Below are 25,713 nucleotides of genomic sequence, written 5' to 3'. Positions count from 1 at the left end.
TTGTGGAGCTGATGTTGGGGGCCGTTGAGTCACAGGCTGAATATATATAGTACACTGCTGTCTATTGAGGCAGGAGCATGGTTGATTTACGTTAGGCAAGCGCGGTTGATGGTGTTCCACGTAAACAAACAACTACGCAAGACCACTTACTAAGAGTATACAGAGTATACTTGTTGGTGACCCTGGGCACCTCATGGTCCATGGGTGTAAATGAGGCTCTGCAACCAATAACAACCCCGCAGTGACATTTTCCCTCACTCCACCAGGGGTATACCTATAAAATATAGAGTAGAACACTGCTTAATACTTTGACAATCCCAAATTTGCATAAACCTCAAACCTCATAAATCCCACCATCCCAACCATACCATAATGACCGCAGAACAAGACCTCCCCTGGCACGCCTCCTTCCCCACCCCCAAAACCTCCAACCCGGACTCCCTCCCCCGCGAAACCATCCTCTCCTGGCTCCAACCAAACACACCAGAATCCAAAACACCAGGAGCCGACTTCCTCCTCGTCGACCTTCGCAGGACAGACTTTGAGGGCGGAACGATTAGAGGTTCGTTGAATCTCCCCGCTCAGAGCCTCTACCCGACGCTGCCGACGCTGTATGCTCTTGTGGAGAGTGGCGGGGTGAGGGATGTGGTGTTTTATTGTGGTGAGTGCTAACTCTTCTTTTGGTTTTCGCCTGATTTGCTTGGTTTGGGGACTTGAGAAGGCTGAGTGGGATGTAGGGTCCTCCCAGGGCCGCGGGACGCGCGCGGCGGGTTGGTTTGCGGATTACATCAAGGAGCAGGGCGGAGATGCGAAGGTGAGGAGCTGGAAGCTAGAAGGTGGAATCAAAGGGTGGGTTAAGGCTGGCGAGGAGTTTACTGCGTTGATGGATGGGTTTGATGCGGCCGTTTGGGAGAAATGAGGTTACATACTCATCGGAATAGATTACGAGTTTGATAAACGCATTGAGAAGGGCTTGTAGAAATGTCGTCTTTCCATATCTGACTCTAAAGTATATTCATGTCTCATAAAAGTCTATCTTTTTTTAGGGTCGGCCTTGATAAAGAGGCGTCTGAAGTTTGTTTGAGGACGTCGTTGCCCTCGTCCTGACGGCATGTGTGCCGAGTGGGTGAACCGAGCGAGTACCTTCTGGAGGTGGTGACGACGGTTCGATCAGTAAAGCACAATGTGACACCTTTGCAGAAGCGCATTTCCTTGCTTGTGGTATAAAACAAAGCGTTCTGGAGAAAGAGTGCTCAACTGATCGTTCATTTCTTCTTCCTGGAGGACGACGAGACCAGGCGCTTCTTCAAGTGCTTCGGCATCTTGTTCGCGCGCTTCTCACGCTTCTCTTCCTTGACCTTGTTCTTGTGTTCTTTCTTTGACTCTTTATCCTCGTGCCGCTTTCCGCGAGGCGGTTTCTTCTCGAAGGGATCTCTCTCCGTGTCTTCATCTTCTTCAGACTCGGAGCCCTCTACCGAGACGCCACCGCTGATGTCGGAGTCGGACTCGTCTTCGTTGTCTGCGCTAGGACCCTTCTCTCGCGCGAGGAGATCACGGTACACGAGGTCACCTCCTTCACCGGCGTGAACCTTCTCCGCATCACGTTCGAAGTCGTAGACTTGGTCCAGTGTCTGAGGAATGTACTGTTGACGGAAGACAGCGGTGTCTACTTCGTCGCCTGCTTCGGGTTCAAGAGCGAAGAGTTTCTCAACCGCACCGCGAAGCTCATCTGATACTGTGGCTGGGCCAGTAGATGATATAATGAACTCGAACACGATCTTCTCGGATATCGTCTCAACGCCTTTCCGGCGGAAGAAATCGCTAACGTTCTTGATATCCATACGTAGGAATTCCAGACTCCGCGGGTGATCATGCTCGACACTTTGACTGACATCAATGACGTATAGTTTGTCTTTGTGATAAAGAGTGTTGTATTCGCTAAGATCAGCGTGCACCAGGTGGCAGGTCTGGTACATCACGCGCATGTAGCTGAGCATCTCGATGTAAATTTCACGCCACTTGGCTTCCGGCTCGGGAATGTCGAACTCGACATCCTTCAACCGGGGAGCGGCTACACCCTTGGAGTTTCCAACAAAGCCCATAACTAGAACATGAAGTCGCAGATTGATAGGTTCAGGGCTAGGAATGCCAGCGGCGTGAATTCTCCGCAGGTTACGCATTTCCTTCTCGGCCCACACCTTGACCATTGCTCGGTTGTTGCTCTTGTTATAGCCTTGACGGAATCGGAACTCTCCAGTAACATACTTGTCTCTGTCCTTGAAGACCAGAATGCTGGTCTTGTATACCTTGATCGCGCGGTGGATCGGCGGGGCGTCGAAGTCTTCTTCGGGCTGTAACATTGCGTGGTAGACGTTGGCCTCTTTACCGGTTGAAAGGCATCCGTGAATCTCGGAAACAATGTTGCGGTTGATCATCTGTAGGAGAATCATGCGAGTTCGCGGATCCAACACCTGCTCGGAGGTAGCTCTGTCCGCTCTGTCACCGCCACGGTCACCACGGGTTGCCAACCCCGACTGCACATTATCAAGCTTGATCTTTGCCGCATGCTTGGTTAAAGATTTAATCTCATCATCGACTGATGCATATGTGTTGACCGTAGGCTTTTGCGTGTTGGTCTTCGGGTACGTCCACTTCGGCGCATTCGGATCGGCGGCGAGCTCGTTCGTTTTCCGCTGGCGGTTGTAGGCCTTTGTGAGGTCTGCCGGATTTGAGGAGCTGAAATCATCTGCATCTAGCTCTTCTTCAAAAATGTCATCGTAGTACTCGTCGTCTTCGTCAATTTCGTCGTTCGGCGTCAGGTCTTGCCCCGCCATGGCGGGGGTTGTGCCATCGGGGTTCGCATAGCCTTGATTGGGGACATAGTTGTGGGAAGGAGCTAAGCCGTCGGCCGGGGAGGCAGTTGTAGCCTTTGTATCTGAAGACATGATTGTGGCAAAATCTGATAGCCTCCAAATCAGTATTCGAAGGAGGTATGAACAATTGTGTTCGAGAAATTTGGGTAGAAAAAAGTGGCAGTTCCTCTATCTGATTGGCTGAGGACCTGGTGGATGAGCTGGTGCAGACCGCCCGGCAAAAACCCCGCTGGCGGAAGAAACGCGTTGGTCGCGTTCCGTTCGGGGCGACCTAGGCTGGGCAGGTACCTGATTGTCGATTGTCGCATCGAGGCTCCCAACACTCCCGGCGTCAACTGCTTACATTCCGCCTGTGTCACACAGTCAGGGCCTGGACTGTGAAATCTGCGGCTCGTCCGCGTGGTGCTGTGAAGGCCGTGGTCCTTGAGTGTATCGCGTTGTGTCGGTCAAGATGTATGTCAAGCAGATTATTATTCAAGGCTTCAAGAGGTGAGTGTCCCCTGCGCGTCATATGTTTATTGATAAGTCGAAATTAATGTGCCCTCGCTGTACTAGTTACAAGGACCAAACGGTCATTGAACCCTTCTCGCCGAAGCATAATGTCATCGTTGGCCGTAATGGATCCGGAAAGAGTAACTTCTTTGCGGCGATTCGTTTCGTCCTCAGCGATGCCTACACACATTTAGGCCGAGAGGAGCGGCAGGCTCTGCTGCACGTACGTTTCTCGCCTTTCCGTTCCGATATGAAGCTTATAGCGCGTAGGAAGGTTCCGGTTCAGCAGTCATGTCAGCGTACGTTGAAATTATATTCGACAACTCCGACGATCGATTTCCTACTGGAAAGCCCGAGCTCGTTCTCCGTCGAACCATTGGTCTGAAGAAAGATGAATATACCCTCGACCGAAAGAACGCGACGAAATCAGACGTTATGAACCTACTCGAGTCGGCCGGATTCTCGCGATCAAACCCTTACTACATTGTGCCGCAGGGCCGAGTTACGGCATTAACGAATATGAAGGACTCAGAGCGCTTGAATCTGTTGAAGGAAGTTGCAGGTACCCAGGTCTATGAAGCGCGCCGTACCGAATCTCTGAAGATCATGCATGAAACCAACAGCAAACGGGAGAAGATTGACGAGCTACTGGAATTCATCAACGAGCGGCTTGCGGAACTTGAAGAGGAAAAGGACGAACTACGAAACTTCCAGGACAAGGACAAGGAGCGAAGGTGCTTAGAATACACAATATATTCCCGCGAGCAGCAAGAAATTTCGAGCTTCCTCGACAGTCTCGAAGAGCAACGGCAAACCGGCGTCGAAGATACGGATATCAATCGCGACCGTTTCATCCAAGGGGAGAAGGAGATGGCGCAAGTCGACGCAGAGATTGCAGAGTGCAAACAACAAATCGAGTTCTTGAAGGTCGACAAAGCACAGCTGGAGGATGAGCGACGTGAAGCTTCCAAGGCACTTGCCCAGGTGGAGTTACAAGCCAAGTCGCTTTCAGATAATCAGGCCGCTGCTCAAGCACAGAAAACGCGTCACGATGAGGCGCTCAAGACTGTCCAGACAGCTATTCAAGAGCGCCAGACAGAATTACGGGACCTTATTCCACGTTTCAACACGGCCAAAGATCAAGAAGATGATGCCAAAGCGAAACTCACCGAGGCGGAAACAGTTCGACAGAGGTTGTACGCCAAGCAAGGCCGGAACTCACGATTCAAGAATAAATCTGAACGTGACAAGTGGCTGCAAGCGGAGATTAAGAATAACAACACTTCCATATCCAGCGTACAGTCAGTGTTGTCGCAAACGCAAGAAGACATTACAGAACTTGAGAACAGTATTGCCCTCTTAGAACCAGAGACGGAACGTCTGCGTCAACAAATCGATGGAAGAGGCGATACCATCCAATCGGTAGAACAGCAGGTTCAAGGTGCTAAGGATGAGAGGGACCGGCTGATGGACCAGAGAAAGTATGCTCACAGATTAACCCTGAAGTGGAAGTTGCTGACCATTGTAGGGAACTCTGGCGAGAAGAGGCGAAGCTTGACTCGATTCTGTCAAACGCGTCGAACGAGGTTGACCGTGCTGAACGCAATCTGTCCCAGATGATGGACCACAATACAAGCCGTGGTATTGCAGCAGTGCGAAGGATCAAGCGACAACATAACCTGGAAGGTGTTTACGGAACACTTGCGGAGCTCTTCGAAGTCAACGATAGATACCGCACCGCGGTCGAGGTCACGGCTGGGCAGAGTTTGTTCCACTACGTTGTTGATACAGACGACACTGCCACTAAGGTTCTCGAAATTCTCCAACAAGAAAAGGCGGGAAGAGTCACATTTATGCCTCTCAACCGGCTACGGAGCAAGCCACTCAATATGCCCAAGGCGAGTGACACAATCCCGATGATTGAGAAGCTGCAATACGACCGTGCATACGAAACAGCTTTCCAGCATGTATTCGGCAAGACAATCATCTGCCCTAACCTTCAAGTGGCTTCACAGTACGCCCGGAGTCACGGTGTCAACGCCATTACACCTGAAGGTGATCGCTCTGATAAAAGGGGTGCGCTGACGGGTGGTTTCCACGACTCACGGTCATCTCGTCTGGATGCGGTAAAGAATCTTGCGAAGTGGAGGGACGAGTACGAGACCAAGAAGAACCGTGGAAGTGAGATCCGCAAGGAGCTCGAAAAGCTTGATCAACTCATTACAAGATCAGTGGGTGTGTTGCAAAAACTGGAGCAACAAAGACACCAAGTACAAAACAGCAGCGGGCCCTTGCGGCAGGAACTGAGAAACAAGCGTGACCTTCTCCAGAAGCAGAACGATAACTTAGACGCCAAGAGACGCGCACTTCGTAACATCGAAGGCAACTTGGCCTCTTTGAAGGATCAGGTCGACGCGTTCGAAGCAGAACTTAAGTCGCCGTTTCAGAAAGCCCTCACTGATGAAGAGGAATCACGCCTGGAGACTTTGAATTCAACCGTTCAAGATCTTCGCCAGCAGTATCAAGAGCTTTCCGGCCAACGCAGTGAGTTCGAGGGACAGAAGTCAATCCTGGAGGCCGAGCTGCGGGAGAACCTGAACCCTCGCCTTGATCAGCTGATTGGCCAAGATGCAGACCTGGCTGATGAGGATGGCCAAGGCAGCATCAAAGAAACCCAGCACGAGCAGAAGCGTCTATCCAAGGCTTTGGAAAAGGTTGGCCAGAGACTTGCACAAGTAGACGAATCCATCGAGCAAGCAAACGCCCAAGTGTCAGAGCTCAGCCAACGCAATGCTGAAACCCGGCGAGAGCTGGAAGAGCTTGCCAAGTCAATTGAAAAACACCAACGCCGCATGGAGAAGAGCATGCAGAAGAAGGCGGCACTGACCAAGCAAGCCGCCGAATGTGCGAATAACATCCGAGACCTCGGAGTCTTACCAGACGAAGCCTTCACCAAGTACAAGAACACAGACTCCAACACAGTTGTCAAGAAGCTGCACAAAGCCAACGAGGCACTGAAGAAGTACTCGCATGTCAACAAGAAGGCTTTCGAGCAGTACAACAGCTTCACGAAGCAGCGGGAGACACTCACCAGCCGAAGGGAGGAGCTTGACGCTTCTCAGAAATCTATCGACGACCTGATTCAGGTTCTGGATCAGCGCAAGGACGAGGCCATTGAGCGAACTTTCAAGCAGGTATCCCGTGAATTCGCCAACATTTTCGAGAAACTCGTTCCGGCAGGCCGAGGACGTTTGATCATCCAGCGCAAAACCGACCGTTCACAGCGCCAAGAGGACGACCTCGAGTCCGAAGACGAGGAAGCAAAGCAAAGCGTCGAGAACTACGTCGGAGTCGGCATCAGCGTCAGCTTCAACAGCAAGCACGACGACCAGCAGCGAATCCAGCAGCTCAGTGGCGGTCAAAAGAGTATGTACCCCCAAACCCATTCATAGTGTATACCCATTAACAACAACAGGTCTCTGCGCCCTTGCGCTCGTATTCGCCATCCAAGCCTGCGACCCCGCGCCGTTCTACCTCTTCGACGAAATCGACGCCAACCTAGACGCGCAGTACCGTACTGCTGTGGCACAGATGCTCAAGGCCATCTCGGACTCGACGAACGGACAATTCATCTGCACGACTTTCCGGCCGGAGATGCTGCATGTAGCCGAGAAGTGCTACGGTGTGAGCTTCCGGCAGAAGGCTAGTACTATTGATGTTGTGTCGAGAGAGGAGGCGCTTAAGTTCGTGGAGGAGCAGAAGACCTAGACCTGCTAGGTCTACTTGAAGACCGGACTGGGATGACTGGTAATGATGTTTTTGATTTATTCATGGGTGCTCGTGCTTGATATTTGCTTTCCCTCGCGATTTAGTGGGCTATTTTATTTCGCTGTACTTTAGTTTACTCTTCTATCAGGTTCAGGATTCCCAATACTAGCACGTTTGAGGCATTCCATTCGCTTCCATATCTAATCACGGCAATAACCTTATTACCGTTTGCTCAGTATATGTCTAACTCTACCCCATCGATCTATAAGATCTAGGTAGCAAACGCTCTACTCCCCCGTCCACTCCTTCAAAAACCTCTCCGGTACCTCCCTAAGTAGAATATGAATATGCTCAAGGCCCCTAACACTCTGCAGCGCCGTATAATTCTTAAACCACAACACCCTACCCTGAGGCCCCTCAACCCCATCAGGCCCCTCCAACCGCTTAACAAAAACCCTCTGCACAAACTCCTCAATGAGCGCGCGACTCTCCTCCGTAATGACCCCATCCTCACCCCTAACCGCAATCGGCGTCCTTGACCAAACAACTAGATGCGTTATTCCCGCTGCAAGACCATACGGCCAGTCGTTGCGCAGGATCTTGTAATCGCTTGCGTCGGCGAAGGGGGTGGGGTTGGAAAAGGTCAGAGGGGAGGTTGAGGACGGGATAGGCCAGTGCAGCCGGTTCTTGCAGATGTAGTTTGTTATGTTCCCGTACTCGGCCTTGATTGATTTTGTCCAGTGCAGGTAGCGGAGCAGGTCGGACGGTTTCCGCTTGAGAATGCCGAGATCGCCTCGTGCTGGGATGCGGGGTTAGCCGCTCGGTGCCACTGGGACTGGGTTGGGGTTTGGATTTGGGAAATGGAGAGTGGAATGAATGGGAGGAGTGAGGGGGAGGGGTAGGGGAAAGAAAGTGGCCTGTTGGAGTTGGAAAGAGAATAGGTAGATAGTTCATACCGATGATGTCCGTCAGCTCCTCCCAGTCATGGTAGGTGAACTCATCGTCTGTCTGGGCCAGGACGGCGCGGTCTACATCTGTGAGGTTGAAGGCGGGCTCTTCCTCGACTGTTAATGTCATGGTGTCGGTGGATTGATGGTATGATGTGATAGTCTGATTGATAGCTACTCTGACGAGGCTCGGATAACTTGGTCAAGATAGGCAAAAAATCGCCAACAAGTGCGGAAATGAATCCCGGGAGCAGTGGAAGCAAGTGAGTTGGCTGTGGTCGGTGGTGGTGTCCCCTCTGCGGGGAATCTGTAGGAGTCACAAAGAGCTGTCCTGCGGTCAGCACACGCAACAGTGGTATTGAATCCCGCACTCGAGCTGCTCGAGTCTAATTTTAGTCATCACTTTACTGGGAGACCCTGATCATATTTCCAGTTCAATCTAGCCTTCTAGATACTAGTATAGCACCGTTGTGATTGCGAAGTATACATTGGTACGGGCTCGGAAGGACATCGGCCGATGAGAAGAGACGATCGGCGTAATTACCGTCACAAAACCCGGCCAATCTCCAACTCCCGAGTTCTCAACCTTTTCCTCTCCGCCGCTTCTGCTCCATATCCCTCCTCTCCTCTTACCTTTCGCTCACTCTATTCTCTTTTACACTTCTCATTGGGGTCGGAGGCTTCACAATCGCCAATATGAGGTGTGCTCCTCTCTCGAATATTGAACCCTCAGTATGAGCTGACCGCTGGTAGTGACAACATCACCGGAGTGTACCTCCCCTCCGCCCTTTTGGTGGTCGGAACCTACTTCGTGAAAAAGGAATTCGCCCCCGTTGCCGTCGCTCTTGCCGCCGTCTTTGTCGCGTTCAAACTGTCCCAAACCACAGGTAGCGTCAGTAAGTACAGCATCCGCAAACTGTCACATCCACTATCGTCATGCATGGGCTGACATGCCACACCCACAGAGGCTAGAAAGGTCCTAAATCCTACCGAATTCCAAGACTTCCTCCTCAAGGAGAAGAACGAAATCTCCCATAACGTCACCATCTACCGCTTCGCCCTCCCCCGTCCCACCGACATCCTCGGCCTCCCCATCGGCCAGCACATCTCTCTCGCCGCCACCATCGAGGGTCAACCCAAGGAGGTCGTTCGCTCGTACACGCCCATCTCGTCTGACAATGAAGCTGGCTACTTTGACCTTCTTGTCAAGGCTTACCCCCAGGGTAACATCTCCAAGTACCTGACCAACCTCCAGGTCGGACAGACCATGAAGGTGCGCGGCCCCAAGGGTGCAATGGTCTACACCCCCAACATGTGCCGCCACATTGGTATGATTGCTGGTGGTACCGGTATCACGCCCATGCTCCAAATCATCAAGGCCATTATCCGCAACCGTCCTCGCAACGGTGGAAACGACACCACCCAAGTGGATCTGATTTTCGCCAACGTTAACCCCGACGATATCCTGCTGAAGGAGGAGCTTGAGAAACTTACTGCTGAGGATGACGGGTTCCGCGTTTACTACGTTCTTAACAACCCTCCTGAGGGCTGGACTGGTGGTGTTGGCTTTGTCACTCCTGACATGATTACTGTAAGTTTGTCCATATATAGAACTAGTGCATCCACTGATTATCATCAGGAGCGCCTCCCTAAGCCCGCCAGCGACATCAAGATCCTGCTTTGCGGTCCTCCTCCCATGGTCAGCGCCATGAAGAAGGCCACCGAGTCTCTTGGCTACACCAAGGCCCGCCCCGTCAGCAAGCTCGAGGACCAGGTCTTCTGCTTCTAAGCAAGCGACAATACGTGCTCAGCCTGCACACCACTATAAGTACGGGTCTTGAAGCGGCCAGATGTTCCCCAGCTGGGCTTGAATCCCGCCGGTCGAGTGACCCGGTCCGCAATATAACGATATGTTCATGCATTCATCGGAAGCCACGAGATCAGAAATGTTTTAATAATACTAGAAATGTTGCTATAGACATGTTCTTGCCACCATCAATCAAAACGAAAAGCTCAATCACATTCAATCCATGTCATTGCTCCTCGGAACATAAACCTCCAACAACCCACCCACCATAGCCAAAAACTTTTCCCGATACTCCTCCGCCGTAGTCGTAATACTCATCGGCCCCTGCCGCCCAATAAGATTAAACGCCTGCACGGCCCCCGTCATCGCCTGCGCATGCAGCTTATGCTTCGCCCAAAAAAAATCCAGCAACACAGCACGATACTTCCACTTCCCATCCGCGCTCGTCACCCCCACGCGCCACTGCGTTTTCCTCCCCATCGTCCCGGGCTTCGCACCCGCGGGAAACCGCACAAGGAATAGCGAATAGTCGACTATATTCGCGCTCGCAAGAAACGCCGTATCAGCTTCCAGACCCCGCATCACAGCATCGTGATTCTTCCGCGTCAGTCGAATCTTATCATCAAACTCATCAGCCAACCTGTCCATCGTCTCCTCGCTAACCAGCGGATCCGGAACGAGATCTCGCTCGGGGTAGAAATAGTTTATCGGCTTGAGGTCGTATTTTTCCCACTTCTCACTAAACTCGGGCTCATTGTCCTTCCCATACAGCATATTCTCCATCACGATGTGGTGCGCTGGCGAGGTGCGCAGGATACTCCCGATTGAGCTGTAGGGCGCGTAGATGTAGTCTGTTATCCAGACGAGGAGGGACTCGGGGTGGTTCCGCATGAAATCGTAGTATGGTTCTAGCAGGTCCTCGCGGAAAAAGGAGTGCTCGAAGTGTCGGGGAACGGACTTTATTAGGAAGGCATTGTTGGAGGTGCGGAAGAATGTCTGTAATTGCCAAAGAGATGTACGAGATTAGCATGGATCGCATCTACTTGTTGGGAGTAAAGTTGAATGAAGCAAACTCACCGACCCCGAAAACCCCAAATCCCCCATACTAACCAGCGCAGGATCCTTCCTACTCCCCCGAAAACAGGCGATATACTCCTCCTCATCGAGTCTCCATACCTCCGTGCGCAAACTGCGAAACAGCTCGCCCTCGTATCGGATGAGCGTTAGGTAGAAGATGCGGAAGAAGGCGAGGACGCGCTGGATAAATGAGATGCGGGCTTTGCCGGGGCGCGTCAGGGCGTGTTGGACGGAGCGCAATATGACTTTTTGGCGGTGGTTACCCATTTTGAGGGGTTGGGGTGGTATTCGGATTCTAATGGGGGAAAGGGAAGCAATGACATTTTGAGGAATTTTGGGGAGATGAGGTGTTGATGTGGTGTCCCTGGTTGGATGGTTCCAAGTTGGTGTTGGTGACGTCAAACTAACTGGACGGGCCGCGGAGGTTCCTGTTTAGGAAAGGTTTGCACGTGCGCAGTATAGAGAAGCATTAGTAGCCTCGAGTTTTTCTGTTTCTACTCAGCGTCATTGAATAGTACTGTATAAATAAATCTAAGCCTCCAGGCCCCTATTTTTTTTCAGCCTGTATTCATCAATCGCGCAGTTGAGCACTGTGGTACCCTCGCGTAACCTTCATCTTTCACCCATCTTTTCCCGTACCACGAAACAGGAACTGGCGAGAAGCTCAGTCACCGTCACCATTGTTCTCATTGCTATGGTAGCTACCAAACCTCAGATGGTATACCACAGGTCGAGTCGGAATGCGTTGGTCGGAGTTTTCCGAAAGCTGTGTTGATATGCCCGGGGGCAGTGTCGCCGCTTTCCTCATGATATACCGCAGCATTGTATAGATTTCATGTTTGGTATTGCAGTTCCACTTCGTGTGCGCCCTTCATGTGCAATACTGCCAGTTGAAGGTTCAGCATGATTGGTGAACAGTACTATGGGTCAGAGTAGGAAGCGCAGGTTTTTATCTTAGTATAATTATCTATCCTGAGAAATTGATAATCGCGGCCGCAAAACACAACGCCGTATATAACTGCATTCTCGTAATTACACTGGCTCCGTATCGTATGGATCATTGCTATAATTCGAGTCAATCAATTAAGTGTTGAAGCGCGTGGAGTAGATGTATATATTTACCCATGTGGGCCAAACAACGCACTTCGCCCACGCCCATAATCGTCAAGCCTTTGACTTCTAGAACCACTACCCCTGCGGCGGTTTAATCGGCCGCGTAACTGATCGTATAGTCCATGTTCCCTGTTACAACCTTTTTGACGCCTTTATGGGTAACCACGAGCTCCAGGTGCGTTTTGAGGGTGAAGCTGGGGAGATACTCGGGCGGGTTGGGGCCAGAAGCGAGAGCGAGATACTCCTCTCTGAGACAACCTAAGTACATCTTGCTAGTCATGAACGGTACTTTGCTTCCCCTTTTGAATCCGGTCTCAGCATTTCCAGGTCATTTTCGGTTTCTTTGTCTATGACAATGTCAGTATTAGGGAAGGGACTCGACTAGCGGCGGAGTAACACACCTAGCTCAAGGGGCAGTGGCAGAGAGCTCTCGTCAACACAAAATTGGCGGTCTGACGGAAAAGGCCGAAGATATCTTGGAGATCTCGCAGACTCATATTCGACGCTTTGAGCCGGGGCAGGTCATCTTCAGGAATGCTGTCTAGGAACACTTCGTCTGATTGACTCTGTTCAGCTGGACTGAGGTAGAGGCGGCGAGCCATATGGGCCCTCAATCTGGCCTTGGTCTCTTGGAACCAAGCGGCCTCGATTCCTTTCATTAAAAGGTGCAGATTTCTTGTAGAGAACGAGAGGTTGAAGGCGTGTGAAGCGACGAACTACGTCGTTCCAGTGCGAGGAATAATTTATTAAGAGCCATCTCGAGAGATCAGGTTCTTGGATACCAACTAGGTTCTTAGATGATGCGCTTGAAGTGTTCCTTCAGCTTCAGACCAAATTTGCGTTGTCTCATCGACGTGTCAGAGATATGGCGGGTTAGGGCCGACGATGGGGCACGTGTTCCACCTAACACACTCACCGCCCGAGCAGAGTGTGATGAGGCAGGGAAACTGCCGGCCTTGAGTCATTGGAAGAAAAAAAAGTTCCCCTCCTGTGAGGAGCTCACAATCCCCCTCTATGGGTCGCGGTCTGGTTAGCGGGGCTCAGCGATTTTCCACCATCCTCTGCAGAACTATCCTGCCTTATCGTCCCCTAAATCATTCTGCCATCTCAAAGCATTGTTCTTATCCGCTTCGCCAATTTAATCCCTCTCGTCTCGACTTTTCGACATCCGCTACGAACAGGCACGTAGCTTGGGACATGGCGTCTGCTACACCCCTCACTGCGGCGGTTGAGTCGCTTTCCCTGCAGACCAGCTCGGATGACTCCAAGTTCCCCAACTGCTACCCGTCGTTGAACCCCGTAGACATCTACAGGGAACACATTGCGGAGACTCTGGGCGCCGCGACGGGCATTGACACGGAGAAGATCTACAGCCGCCTGGCATGGACAAACACTTTAGACAAAGGTGACCTTGCGCTTCCGGTACGCGATGGCTGATATTATTCTTGTGGAATTGGTGATACTGAACTCTGTTAGGTGGCCGCGCTGCAAATCAAGGGAAAGAAGCCGCAAGAACTCGCCGTCGAACTCGCCGAGAAGTTCCCCGAATCCGACCTCGTCAACCCCCCCGTTCCCGATGGGCCCCATCTCAAATTCTTCTTCAGTGCCAACAAACTCACAAAGACCGTCGTCGGGCGAATCCTCAAGGAACAGGCCGCGTACGGAACAAATGGCAACCAGGGTCTGCGCGATCCCAAGGACCCCACGAAAGGCCGGAAAAAGATCATCGTCGAGTTTTCATCGCCTAACATCGCGAAGCCCTTCCATGCTGGACACTTGCGGAGTACTATTATTGGTGGTTTCTTGGCCAACCTGTATACTGTTGTCGGATGGGATGTCACAAAGATGAACTATCTTGGTGACTGGGGTAAGCAGTACGGTTTGCTTGCGAACGGATACAAGAAGTTCGGTGATGAGGAGAAGCTGCTGCAGAATCCTATCAGCCACTTGTTTGACGTCTATGTCAAGATCAACGGCATTGTGTCGGAGCAGGAGGGTCCTATCAAGGAGCTCAAGGAGCAGATCAAGTCGAAGAAGGAGAAGGGCGAGGACGTTACTGAGCAGGAGCAGGAACTTGCGAAGCTGGCCGATGTCAGTGAAGACGAGAAGGCTCGTCGCTACTTCAAGAACATGGAAGACGGTGACCCCGATGCTCTGGCGCTCTGGCGCCGATTCCGTGATCTCAGTATCACCAAGTACCGGGAGACATATGCCCGTCTGAATATCGACTTTGATGTTTACTCTGGCGAGTCCCAAATTAAGCAGGAGAGTATGACTACAGCCAACGAACAATTGGAGAAGAGCGGCGTCTCCGAACAGTCCGAGGGTGCGGTTATTGTCGACTTCACCAAGCACGGAGCCAAGAAGCTTGGAAAGGCTATCATTGTCAGAAAGGACGGCACGCCTCTCTATTTGACTCGTGATATCGGTGCCATCCTTGAGCGTGAGGAAGAGTACCACTTCGACAAGATGATCTACGTTGTTGCCTCTCAGCAGGATCTCCACTTGGCCCAACTGTTCAAGATTACAGAGCTCATGGGCTACAAGGATCTCGCCAGTCGTTGCCAGCACATTAACTTCGGCATGGTCCGTGGAATGAGTACTCGTAAGGGTACCGTCAAGTTCTTGGATGATATCTTGCGTGATGTTGCCGACAAGATGCACGAAGTCATGAAGAAGAACACCGAGAAGTACGAGCAGATCGAAAACCCGGAGGAGACTGCTGATATTCTGGGTATCACCTCTGTCATGGTGCAGGATATGTCTGGAAAGCGGTATGTATACTACAGTCCGCTCGATGCCATTATCTAACTCGCACAGTATCAACGGCTACGACTTTAACCTCGATGCCATGACCTCTTTCGAAGGAGACACTGGCCCTTACCTCCAATACGCCCACGCCCGTCTCTGCTCCATCGTCCGCAAGGCACAGATTCCTGTTGAGGAGCTCCCGGCCGCTAACCTCGATCTCTTAACGGAACCGCACGCCACCGACCTGGTCCGTCTGCTTTCACAATGGCCGGACGTTGTGATGAATACCACCAAGACCCTGGAGCCCACCACTATCATCACCTACCTCTTCCGTATGACCCACGCTCTAAGCTCTAGCTACGACGTCCTTAAGGTCGTCGGTAGCGAGCCAGAGGTCAAGAAGGCCCGCTTGGCTCTGTACGAGTCTGCCCGGCAGGTCCTGCATAACGGCATGCGCATTCTTGGTCTTAGCCCCGTCAACCGGTAAGTTGTGTTTAAAATCCATGTAAGGGACCTTGCTAACATGACCTCTAGGATGTAAGTGAAATACGACACAAACTCTAAAATATGAAGCGAAATATCCAATCTCAAGTTTTCTAGAGCGGAATACAAATTTTCTCGACTCTCTTGACACCCAATCAAATTAGTAGACGTACCCGACGAATCCAGGAGTTTGGGCAGGAAAATGGACAGTTCATGCCCACTGCCCGTTGCACCCACAGGTTACCCTGGTTCGCATTATCAACGGCGAACGTAGTCAAAGCCCGAGCACGGCGTCCGCTAAAGCGTTAGTCTGATGCATGCCGCAAGCCATGTACCAAATCATTGGCCGTTCCCCCGCTCATAAGAAAAAGAAATTGGGGCCAAATACACCGAAGGAAAAGACAGCGATACCCAAGTCAATTCTATCTTCGCCATTTTCGAATCTAACCAGAATCCTAGTTCATTCTTGTGTCTGTCAACTCGCTGAGGTAACACTGACGGTGAGAAATGCCGCGCGCTGCCAAACATAGATCTGACTCGCACGAGTCGGAGAATTAAAAGTGCCTCGTAACATGGAAGACGTAATTGACCATCGGAAATCGAGATTCGAGAAGGAGCATGGAAACTGGAGAGCAGGATCCATTCTAACGGCGTCTTTACAGCAGAGCTGGTGGAGTCGGGGACGGGGACTCCCACATAGGGTTGTTGCCTGAGGCTCTAGATCGGGGACCATCCCAATCCTTCGTTTGTTCTTGCTCTTCCTTCAGCTGCTTGCTCACTCGCACTCCTCCCTTGTCGATTGGATCTTCTGACTCACGACTTGGCCCCAGCTTTCAGCCATGTCGCCGTTTACTATTTTTTTCCTTCTGTCAGAGGGGCCCCCGGTCCCCGTTACACGACCGATAAAATAGACCAGCCTGTTCCCTGCGGGTTCTCAAGTCCAGTTTACCAACAGGGCGGCAGTTCATTCTTCAATGAAGCAAGCACACCATTGTATATCCTGTTGAATTATTACTCTTGAGACTATCGTTCCCTCATTCTTGTGCCTCGCTCAAGAACCACCAGATCATGGCGTACAGTTCCTCCAGCGACGGCGACGGGTCCAACACCTGTACTCGCGCCAACAACCTCGACATTGACCTGGAGCGGAACGACGTCGATCAGTTTCTGATGAATCGCTCTGTCCGGAGTTTCTCCTGGAACAACATCGCTGTCACAGTGAAGGACCGACAAAGCAAGCAATTTCGGAACCTAATCGACGGAATCAATGGGAGCGTGCAGCAAGGTGCGTTGATTAGTCTCCATAAACCTGCGCAAACGGGAAAGCGCGTCAAAACGGGCGCTATATACCTAACACTGCTTAGGCGAGTTACTCGCGCTTATGGGCCCGTCAGGCTGCGGCAAGACTACGCTTCTTAACGTCCTTGCGCGTCGCGCCGCTTCATCTGGAGCTAAATCAGCTGGACACTGCTATGTAAACGGCGGAGAGATCGAGAACGCGACATTTGGGAAGATCACGTCTTATGTTGAGCAGGAGGATGCGCTCATCGGGTCGCTCACGGTGCAGGAGACGTTGAAGTTTGCCGCAGATTTGTCATTGCCGCGGTATGACCAGTTTCTCTGCTTGATACACCCCCATGAGCGAAGGACTGACGAGGTTGTTGGTTAGATTCGTCAGCGAATCTGAGCGAGCGCAGCGCATCAGAACTCTCCTTGAGGCGTTCGGTATTCAGAACCAGACATCTACGCTAGTTGGGACCCCGATACGCAAGGGCATCAGCGGCGGGCAGAAGAGGCGGGTTAGCGTCGCAAGTCAGCTTATTACTTGTCCCAAGATACTGTTTATGGATGAGCCTACGAGCGGACTAGACTCAACGGCGAGCTACGAGGTTATGTCACATGTCAAGAAGCTGGCTAGGGCTAATAATGTGGGTCGCGCCTTTGTTTACCTATTCAGCGATCAGTTTAGGGTTGCTGACCCGCGAAGCTCATCATTATAGCAAGTATCCATCAACCGTCCACGGCCACATTTCAGCTCTTCGATAAATTACTGCTCCTCTCCGGCGGCAAGACCTGCTACTATGGTCCTGTCAGGGAGGTTCCGTCATATTTCGGTAGTATCGGATACCCTGTCCCGCCTCAGACCAACCCCGCCGAGTTTATTCTTGACATCGTCAGTCCAGACTTTTTAGCCGACAAGCCTTCTGTGAAAAGTGATGCCGAAAAGATACAGACTGCGTGGGTCGGATCTCCAGAGAGGAGTCAGCTTGCGCGGCAAAGTTCTCAGCTCGCTGACAAAGGTAGCGACACGGTTATGGTCGACGAGGCCGGCAGGCCTGGGTTGTTTAGCATAACGGCGTCACTGCTACATCGGCTGTTCATCAAAAGTTATCGTGATATTGTGGCGTATGGGATTCGTGTAGTCATGTATATCGGTATGTCAGCGCGTCCAGTCAGAAGAAAGATGCTTACTCGCTCAGGCCTGGCAATCATGATGGGAACCGTCTGGCTCCGGCTCGATACGAAACAAGAATACATTCAGCCATTTGTTAATGCAATAGTACGAATCAACCCTTACACTTGACCACAGTCAGCTAATTACCCTCCAGTTCTTCGGCTCAGCATTCATGAGTTTCATGGCCGTCGCCTACGTCCCTGCCTTTCTCGAAGACCGAGCAACCTTCACCAAAGAGCGAGCGAATGGTCTTTACGGCGCCCTCCCATTCTTGATATCAAACTTCATCATTGGTCTTCCGTTCCTTTGTACGTCCTTCACTTGCAAACCGAGTACCTTCTTTCTACATTAAACTGACAACATCCTCAAAAGTCCTCATCTCAACCCTAACCTCACTAATAACCTACTTTCTCGCCAACTTCCGCCCCACTGCGTCCGCCTTTTTCACCTGGGTAATGTGGCTCTTCCTTGACCTGGTAGCAGCCGAGTCCCTTGTTGTGCTCGTGACGTCTCTATTTCCAAACTTTGTTATCGCTCTTGCGCTCGTTGCATTCGCGAACGGGCTTTGGATGTGTGTTGGTGGCTTTCTAGTGGCTCCGAACATCCTCAACCCATTTTGGGAGTATGTTTTTCACTACATCGATTATCAGGTATGTTCCTCTTCTCTTCGTTCGGTTTTTTGTTTCTATGGCAACGATATCTAATGGAGGTGTAATAGGCATATGTTTTTCAGGGAATGATGGTTAACGAGTTCGCTGAGCGGAAATATGCCTGCGAACGCGTTCCTGGGTCTTCTGACTGCAACTGCATGTATATGACCGATCTTGCACCAAACTGCGAGATTGCCGGGACGGGCGTGCTCGACGCGTACGGGTATAGCACGGGTAAGACAGGACAGTGGGTTGGAATTCTGATAGGTATCATTGCCGGGTATAGACTGCTTGGCTTCCTGGTTATGGTTTTGAGAAGGTCCTAATGTTCTCTTCGATTGATATATATAGACGGGGCGACCCAAGGCGTGGTATACATTGTTGGATGATGCTCGGTTGATACTGGGGATTTATTGTGCTTAGATTGAATATATAACTCTGCACCGGAAGGGAATTTCTACTATATAGCACTTGCTAGCTCTGCTTAATTATATAAGAGTTTACTAGCTACGTCAACGCCGAAGTCTAATTAGTCCTGGAGGGCAATGTCTCGGGGAAGGGCGCGACTGGCCTATCCAAGTCGAGGAAGGCGCCGCTCTCCCTGTACGGAAGAAACGACCAATCAACTACCTACCTTGATAAGGAAAGAGCGATCTTCATACCCGTGGACGTCAGTAGGGAAAGCACGATCTGGACATCGCTCAAGGAAGGCACGGCCATCATGTTGGGTGCATACATAGGGAAGGAGCGACCATCTCCCGGCCATTAAGGGAGGCACGACCGCTCACCATCCAATTTCACGGAAGGAAGCAGCGATTAGCCCCAGTCGCAGAGATAAAGAAGGCACGATCACTCTCCAGTTCCTGTTGTTCAAGAAGGAACGGCCTCCCCTACTAATTAATAGTCAGGTAGGCTGGGGAAAGGAGCGTCCAGAGCTGGAGGTAGCTACAACAGGGAGGAAGGAGCAACACCTTAATGAGGTAGGGAATGACTACCTAACCACTTATCTGATGGCTCATGAATCACTCACTTATATGATGAATGTTTTGGCCAAACTGATGACTAGGTAGCCAACTTTAAGGTCGACGATAGCCTCGTCACGAGGAACAAGCCAAATACGTATGCCAAAGAAGAATTGGCTTGGGTTATTGGGGGCCTATCTAGCGACGAATATGGATGTATGTACCGCTCACAGGTGCTGAATGTATAGATGAACAGGTTATGTCGTCAATAATAAACATAGGTAGGGGACAGACAGGAAAGATCGAGGCGAGGATAAAAAGTACATGACGGGTGAAGCATCGTCGGACAAGGTCCACCAGTGACCAGAGCAGGCTTAGTCAGTCAACAACTACATACAAGGTATCTAGGCAAGCAACGCAAAGCGACGCAAGGCAACGGAGGCAAGACGATGCAGGCAGGGAAGTTAATAAGTAGAAGCAGAAGGACGGAAGCAGAAGCTAGAATGTAAAATAGAAGGGGATGCAATTGCTAATCAGGATCAGAACAATAAACATAAACGAAACAGGGGTATATTTTCCTCCAAAATCCTGCCTCATTTCTTCAATGCTGCAACCATGAAAAACGCAAACAAACGATGAAGAAACAAGTTGGCTTCCAGAAGAAAATTATACAGGCAGATGCAGGTGTATCGGGCGTATAAGATGGCATAACACATGGACATAAACATCAAACATTTTCATAAACATAATATGAGATGGACATCAGCTAACATCAGGCGTAACGTGAATCGTGCAGGTCATCAAAAGGCATACAGTCATGCTGAACCATGACAGACGTTATGTTGAAACCCGTTGGTTCGTTCGAGTCGATGTCAGAAAAGAAATCGAGGAGACCTCCCATTCCAAAGCCAGTCTTTTGTGTACCCAACCAAAATAATCAAACTTTTGCTGTTCCCAAAGATAAAGATGAAGGAAGACGGAGAACTGAAATGAAGAGCGTGTCTGTCGCGCCATTCCCTGCTCGCTTGACCAAAAACACGCCCCATCCAAGGAATACCAGATACTTCGACAACATAATAGGTCGTCCACTTGGTCATATTTTCGCTGATTTTCCGGACAGGGTCCTGATCGGGAGTGAAGACCAGGCAACAAGCGACCACTGAAGGATCGCACAGTTTCCTGCTTTTTTTTTTCGTCCTGAGATGTAGACCCTCCAGTACTACCGGCTACTCCAACAACACAAGGACCTTCCGCTTATCTCATCTTTCACTGGTTTCCTTAGGGGGTGTTTATCGGACGATGAGCTGGGTGCTGCTGCGACTAGAAGCGGCCACCGTAGGTTGACCGACTGGAGCGGCGGCTGGCGCGGTCGGACTTGCGCTCCTTTCTGGAGTTGCTGCTCGTAGTTGTGTAGTCGGAACCGTTTGCCAGATACTTCTTCGGACGTTTTCCTCCTTCGATGTTCAACTCAACAGCCCCCGTCTGGCCAGTCCGCATGTTGATGCGCTTGCCTCCGACAGACTCTTGCGTGAAGCTCATAGTGACTCCGTTGATCGTCATGACGATGTCATCGTTATCTTCAGCCCGAGTCGTGGTCAACGCACCACTAGCAGAGCGAGTACGAGCATCGCTGCCGCTGCCGCGGCTGCTGGCTGATCGGCTCTTCTGGCTTCCGCTGTCACTTCCGTGCTGGGAGCTTGCCTTGGCCTTCATGATAGCATCACTTATAGTCATGGGGGCAGCCACACTCTTGCCAGAATGTGAGGCCTGGTATTCCTCCACATCCCGCTGCTTCTCCTCAAGTTCAGCACCCGGCGAGGGGGGCAGGTCATACATCGTGGGCCGGCGCCGACGAGTAGAGTTCTCCACGGCAATTCGGGCAGCAGATCTGCCCGAATCGTGGTAGACAGAGGGGCGTCTGCCCTCGCGAAGACTTCGGTTGCGCTCTGGAATCACAGTCCCTCCGCTTGAACCCCGGTAGCCATACTCAGGAAGAACGTCCCGAAGATCGCTCATGTCAAGTGATCGTGAAGGGCGTCGCTCAGACATGATAGAGGTAGTCGCCGACTTGCGAGGTAGATCGGGTCGTTTCTGGATGATTTGTGGCGGGGCGCGGTACTTGACCGGTGGCGGTGGCATTGATCGATAGTAGTCCTCTTCACCACGGTCTTGGGAAACGGACTGACGCCGTGCCCGTGCTTGACGGGGCGGACCGGGCGGTGGAGGTGGTGGGGTAGGTTCCATTGGTTCTTCCTCCACATCTTCTTCCTCTTCCTCCTCCTCTTCTTCCTCGGATGTAATATAGTCAATTGCGGGTGGTTCGAAGACGGACGGTCGGCGTGACCGATGCTGTTCTCTAGGTCGAGATAATGAGCGGTCATGGTGGTCTGGTGGGCTTGTAGCGTCGGGGAAACCATAGTAGGATGACTGTTGGGAATAGAGCGACGGAGCAGGAGGGTACGCTTGCGAGTTGAGGTAGGCTGACGAGGATAGAGGAGGACCATGATCGTACCGTGGAGACGAGCCGTACATTATCCCATTCATCGGCGGCATCATCCCATGGTAGCTCACTGGCCGGTTGTTCGCGTGGTATGAATTCGACCGAGTAGGCCGACCGGGTGGGCGACTACTGTGTGACACCTGGACGACGGCCGAAGGATGATAACGTGGTGTCTGGGGCGAAGGCGGAGGATAATCGTAGGAGGACTCTTGAGAGGAGTGGTATCGGTACTCTCTCTGACGGGGTTCAACCGGAGTTGATGCATGATAGACACCCCGTTCAGCGTCCCAATAGCTGCTCGGATAGTTCCGGGTATAAGTACGCTCGAGTCTCTGAGGCCTTGACGGAGATCGCGGAATGTGAGCTGGAGGATAACCAGCCGACAAAGGCCCGGCGTGCATTTTATCGTCGCGGGTTGGCCGGGCGCTACGGTCCCGAGGCCTTTCTTTCGTTCTTGAGCGAACTCGCTCAAGATCAGCCCTTTTGTGGGAGGTGTCGACTTTAAGAGGCACAGGAGGGGGCCTCTGGCCTGACGGGGCAGATTGGGTGCTGTTAACAGTGGCAGCCGTGCGGCTAGAGTAGCCTGAATCACTGGCAGCCTCGACGAAAGGCTCCCTGGCCAACTTCCTCAAGTCGGACTTGGAGCGTTTTGCAGTGACGTTGGCAACTTGTCGAGTTTCCGGAAGGCTGATATGGGCGTCCTCATCATATTCCTCGACGAAGGCAGCGTGAGGAGTTTTCCTCGACATGGCTTTTTGGCGGCGGCCAAGGCCCGAATTGGGTCCCCAGGCGGGAGGGGGGGCTGGCTTTGGTGAAGGCACTGTGGATGACGTGAAACGTGTTGACCCGACAGGGCTTGGGGGGTTTTTGGTCACTCACAGCAGCTAGTGCTGCTGCTCCTCATGGAAATGAGTCAAAGAAAAATTTTCCTCCTCTTCGATCCTCTTTTTTTTTTTTTTTTTTTTTTTTTTTTTTTTTTTCCTTTTTTTTTTTTTTTTTTTTTTTTTTTTTTTTTTTTTTCTCTTCTTCCCAACGATAGTGTTGTCCCTTCCCACTTGGTGCTTTCTCCCCCTTCCTGGTTGAGTCCAGGAAATCCACTCTATAGGGAGAATCGCAAGGCAGAAAGTCCACCGGCGCAGAATAGTAGCCAGGTGTATTTGGCGACGGCGTCTAGATCGTTGTGTCAGCGATGAACAGTGGATTCAGAGTCGTCCATAGATAGCAGTTTCTCCATCGAAAAAAGTGAGGTGTATGGTCAACAAAGTTTGGCGTATAACTAGCGACGAAGTGGGTGGTAAGAGGATTCGGGCGAGAGCGAACAGACAGGACAGGAACGCATCCACCAACAATCAAACGAAGCGGCAGGAAAGGCGAAGAAGCACGCTTGCTCTGCAGACTCGGCTGGCAGACGGTGAGTGGAGGGCTGAAAGAGGAAAAAGTCGACTGGCTGCAGCAGGGTGTGAATGCAGTCAAGCAGCGTGTAACCGACGACGGTTGGAGGGGTATTGGGGGACAGTGACTGGATCTGGGCCTGACGAAGACAGCGGACAGGGCCAGGTGGGGATCAGTGTGGAGATGGGGAGGAAGGAAGAATGCGAGCAGACGAGAAGAGAGCGATCAGGCTGCGAAGGACACGACTGATAGAGGCGAGGAGTGTGGGTGGTGACTATGAGTGGTGAGAAGAGGGGAAGAGCGAAGAAAATGCGAGGCGGAAATGGGCACGCGCAGACCGCGAGTTTTAAGTCGTCGCAACCCAACGCCGGAGTAATAATGACCTTAATATTTTTTTTTTCCTGCTGCTGCTCAGCCGGGAGGATCTTTTTCTATCTCTCCCTTGCTGCTTCCTTTTTTTCGGAGACCTCAGACGTCTTCACGCTGCGATGACGAATTACGCTCAGTTTTTATCCAGCAGTGCTCGAAGAAAGTCGGAAAAGCGACAGTTCAGGTGGGGACCAGAGCAGTGGCTGTTGCCGAAACGCTGCCTGATCTGCCGCTAGCTGTGCCATCTGATCGTTCCATCTTGTATGTTTCGCTGGCCGCCCGGATCACTTGCGTCCTGCTATATATACCTCCCTCAGTCGTGGCCGAATCAGTCCGAGTCTCATCCAGGCATCTATTTCGCAGCAGGCAGAAGGCACTCAATTGCATCACCTATTGATGGATGGCTCAGCATGACAGGTGCCGACATTCTTCACGATGAGTATCCCGGAAGGTCGTGGTCGATACCGGAAGGGGGTGTGGCATTACTCCACCAACATCTGACAGGGACTTTGCCGTCGCAGACTCCTGCGCGGTATACTGTACTCTGGCGGCTTCCTCGAGCTTTGAAGGGCACTCGGATGGAGCACAGCCTCAAGCTTCATGGTATCAAGCATAAAACACTCCCGGGCTCACCAACTAGATCAACATACTTGTCACCAAACGGATCATCTGGAGCATAGTCTTGCATGATTTTGTGAGACGGTGATATCTCAGATTCAGGCCAGCTGCTGACTCTCTACTCGGAAGAGAGAACTCTATGGAGGCTGTGAAACTCTACACAACGGCTCGTGCTCCGGCTTACAGAGTATAATCCGAGCATGTGAGGATTTCAGCGAAGATAGGAAAGTCTAAATGTTCATCTTCCACTCGCTCGCTTCTAAAGCCAAGATCGCTGGATATTGGCAGCTACAAAAGGTATGGAGTATACCTCGTACGGTAGGTACCGTAACTCCACAGTAGAAAAGGCTACTACCTAGTCAAGCATTGAGATATACTTCTCGTATACTCCGCACATAATCCGAGAACAAAGTTTCTGCTCATGCAAGGAAACCGCATCCCCAGGAGTTCTCGGAGAAATGACTGCAAGTATATTGCAAGTGCACAGCTGCAAGATCTATGAACGTTATCGAAGTCGAATGACCAAGCGTTGTTCAATTCGTATAGATATACCGCTTAGAGCGCCCTGGTGGAGATAGTGGAGGGCGTGGAAATACGGAGTATAACCCCGCCAGATCAACAGAATCGGACGTGGATCGGGGATGGAACAAACCATGGAACTGCCTCCGTTTTACTTCCAGACAACACCTTAACCTCAACCTCAACCTCTGTTTTCACTTTTCGCACAATGATCTCTCCCTCAACTCAACAATAATCATGGCTTTTGCTCCGTCAACAAACGAACAATACCGGACTTGTAACAATTCGCGCATTCCGCTGGCTGCCCAAAGATACTGCTAATGCATGACCAACAGTTGCGGCCCAATAACATCGCCTCCACAGTGTTGAAGCTGCAGACCTGAAGTGGAGGAGATTTCGGTGAAGGGAACCCCATAGAAGAAGAGAAGAACGCTAGAAAATTTCCTCCCGAATCGCATTATTCGCCTGCGACTGGCAAGAAATGCTTGGCTCCGGTTGAAGTACACGCCGACCTTTGCTCCGTGTTGTTTCTGAGTCTCTGATGACAGCCTCTCAGACAATGCATATTTCTTTTTTTCCGCCTCGCGGAGGCGCAGACTCACGACCAGATCTTTAGCAGCGTCTTCGTTGTAATTCTGTGAGTGAGTCATGTCAGGCCCTCCTCTTCTGAGTTCAACATGATCTCGAGACTCCAACGCATCTGTCCAGACTCTAGCGGGGCAGCTTATTGCAACTTAGAAGCAAAAGGAAGATTGCTAGCGTCTATCCCACCACTCCATTGGCACCTCTGAGGCTGAGAATTGACTCTACGCTGTGTCTTTACCTCACTTTCGCTCAACAATCGATTTATCTATCATGCCATGGCAGATCAGGATATCAAAAACTCAATGAGAGCCTGTCTTTCCTCTCGTTCCGCGTCCTCCGTGCTTGAGCATCG

The 25,713-nt window shown here is 51.4% G+C and overlaps 10 protein-coding genes across 10 annotated transcripts; 6 read left to right on the top strand and 4 right to left on the bottom strand.

Moving 5' to 3' along the window:
* Positions 1–306: 306 nt before the first annotated feature.
* BDV17DRAFT_106494 (putative arsenate reductase (Arc2)) lies at positions 307–1,092 on the top strand. The gene is made up of 2 exons (XM_073753776.1): positions 307–661; positions 738–1,092. Exons 1-2 carry the CDS (start codon positions 373–375, stop codon positions 917–919), a joined length of 471 nt encoding a protein of 156 aa, XP_073620138.1. The 5' UTR covers positions 307–372; the 3' UTR covers positions 920–1,092.
* BDV17DRAFT_106497 (serine/threonine-protein kinase RIO1) lies at positions 983–2,978 on the bottom strand. Its single transcript, XM_073753777.1, has one exon. The coding sequence runs from the start codon at positions 2,943–2,945 to the stop codon at positions 1,266–1,268; it is 1,680 nt and encodes a 559-aa protein (XP_073620137.1). The 5' UTR covers positions 2,946–2,978; the 3' UTR covers positions 983–1,265.
* A 181-nt stretch (positions 2,979–3,159) lies between these two features.
* On the top strand, positions 3,160–7,391 carry BDV17DRAFT_106483 (chromosome segregation protein SMC). Its single transcript, XM_073753775.1, has 5 exons — positions 3,160–3,362; positions 3,429–3,588; positions 3,636–4,846; positions 4,894–6,791; positions 6,841–7,391. Exons 1-5 carry the CDS (start codon positions 3,325–3,327, stop codon positions 7,131–7,133), a joined length of 3,600 nt encoding a protein of 1,199 aa, XP_073620136.1. The 5' UTR covers positions 3,160–3,324; the 3' UTR covers positions 7,134–7,391.
* BDV17DRAFT_106480 (GIG1 family protein) lies at positions 7,119–8,459 on the bottom strand. Its single transcript, XM_073753774.1, has 2 exons — positions 8,090–8,459; positions 7,119–7,932 (listed from the first exon to the last, which is right to left on the bottom strand). The coding sequence occupies exons 1-2, from the start codon at positions 8,208–8,210 to the stop codon at positions 7,421–7,423; spliced, it is 633 nt and encodes a 210-aa protein (XP_073620135.1). The 5' UTR covers positions 8,211–8,459; the 3' UTR covers positions 7,119–7,420.
* Positions 8,460–8,776: 317 nt separating this feature from the next.
* Positions 8,777–9,869, top strand: BDV17DRAFT_286975 (cytochrome b5 reductase family protein; the record flags this gene model as incomplete). The annotated part of the gene is made up of 4 exons (XM_073761056.1): positions 8,777–8,781; positions 8,834–8,976; positions 9,046–9,671; positions 9,720–9,869. 4 exons carry the CDS (start codon positions 8,777–8,779, stop codon positions 9,867–9,869), a joined length of 924 nt encoding a protein of 307 aa, XP_073620134.1.
* Positions 9,870–9,909: 40 nt separating this feature from the next.
* BDV17DRAFT_106467 (phosphatidylinositol phosphate kinase family protein) lies at positions 9,910–11,393 on the bottom strand. The gene is made up of 2 exons (XM_073753773.1): positions 10,965–11,393; positions 9,910–10,883 (listed from the first exon to the last, which is right to left on the bottom strand). The coding sequence occupies exons 1-2, from the start codon at positions 11,229–11,231 to the stop codon at positions 10,104–10,106; spliced, it is 1,047 nt and encodes a 348-aa protein (XP_073620133.1). The 5' UTR covers positions 11,232–11,393; the 3' UTR covers positions 9,910–10,103.
* A 505-nt stretch (positions 11,394–11,898) lies between these two features.
* BDV17DRAFT_251567 (uncharacterized protein) lies at positions 11,899–12,913 on the top strand. The gene is made up of 2 exons (XM_073756437.1): positions 11,899–12,424; positions 12,479–12,913. Exons 1-2 carry the CDS (start codon positions 12,200–12,202, stop codon positions 12,620–12,622), a joined length of 369 nt encoding a protein of 122 aa, XP_073620132.1. The 5' UTR covers positions 11,899–12,199; the 3' UTR covers positions 12,623–12,913.
* Positions 12,914–13,274: 361 nt separating this feature from the next.
* BDV17DRAFT_286973 (arginine--tRNA ligase) lies at positions 13,275–15,392 on the top strand (the record flags this gene model as incomplete). Its single annotated transcript, XM_073761055.1, has 4 exons — positions 13,275–13,499; positions 13,554–14,851; positions 14,898–15,311; positions 15,371–15,392. The coding sequence occupies 4 exons, from the start codon at positions 13,275–13,277 to the stop codon at positions 15,390–15,392; spliced, it is 1,959 nt and encodes a 652-aa protein (XP_073620131.1).
* A 987-nt stretch (positions 15,393–16,379) lies between these two features.
* Positions 16,380–18,742, top strand: BDV17DRAFT_279074 (putative ABC transporter; the record flags this gene model as incomplete). The annotated part of the gene is made up of 8 exons (XM_073759653.1): positions 16,380–16,596; positions 16,676–16,916; positions 16,981–17,239; positions 17,299–17,746; positions 17,792–17,871; positions 17,921–18,074; positions 18,139–18,416; positions 18,485–18,742. The coding sequence occupies 8 exons, from the start codon at positions 16,380–16,382 to the stop codon at positions 18,740–18,742; spliced, it is 1,935 nt and encodes a 644-aa protein (XP_073620130.1).
* Positions 18,743–20,698: 1,956 nt separating this feature from the next.
* Positions 20,699–22,627, bottom strand: BDV17DRAFT_279073 (uncharacterized protein; the record flags this gene model as incomplete). Its single annotated transcript, XM_073759652.1, has 5 exons — positions 20,699–22,086; positions 22,120–22,345; positions 22,379–22,402; positions 22,436–22,501; positions 22,538–22,627. The coding sequence occupies 5 exons, from the start codon at positions 22,625–22,627 to the stop codon at positions 20,699–20,701; spliced, it is 1,794 nt and encodes a 597-aa protein (XP_073620129.1).
* Between the last annotated feature and the right edge of the window lie 3,086 nt (positions 22,628–25,713).

This window comes from Aspergillus undulatus, assembly GCF_047715775.1.
Source record: "Aspergillus undulatus strain CBS 261.88 unplaced genomic scaffold BDV17scaffold_3, whole genome shotgun sequence".
In the NCBI taxonomy this organism is placed as follows: Eukaryota; Fungi; Ascomycota; class Eurotiomycetes; order Eurotiales; family Aspergillaceae; genus Aspergillus; species Aspergillus undulatus.
The sequence above is the reverse complement of the archived record's forward strand: the minus strand, read 5'-3'. Positions and strand labels throughout refer to the sequence as shown.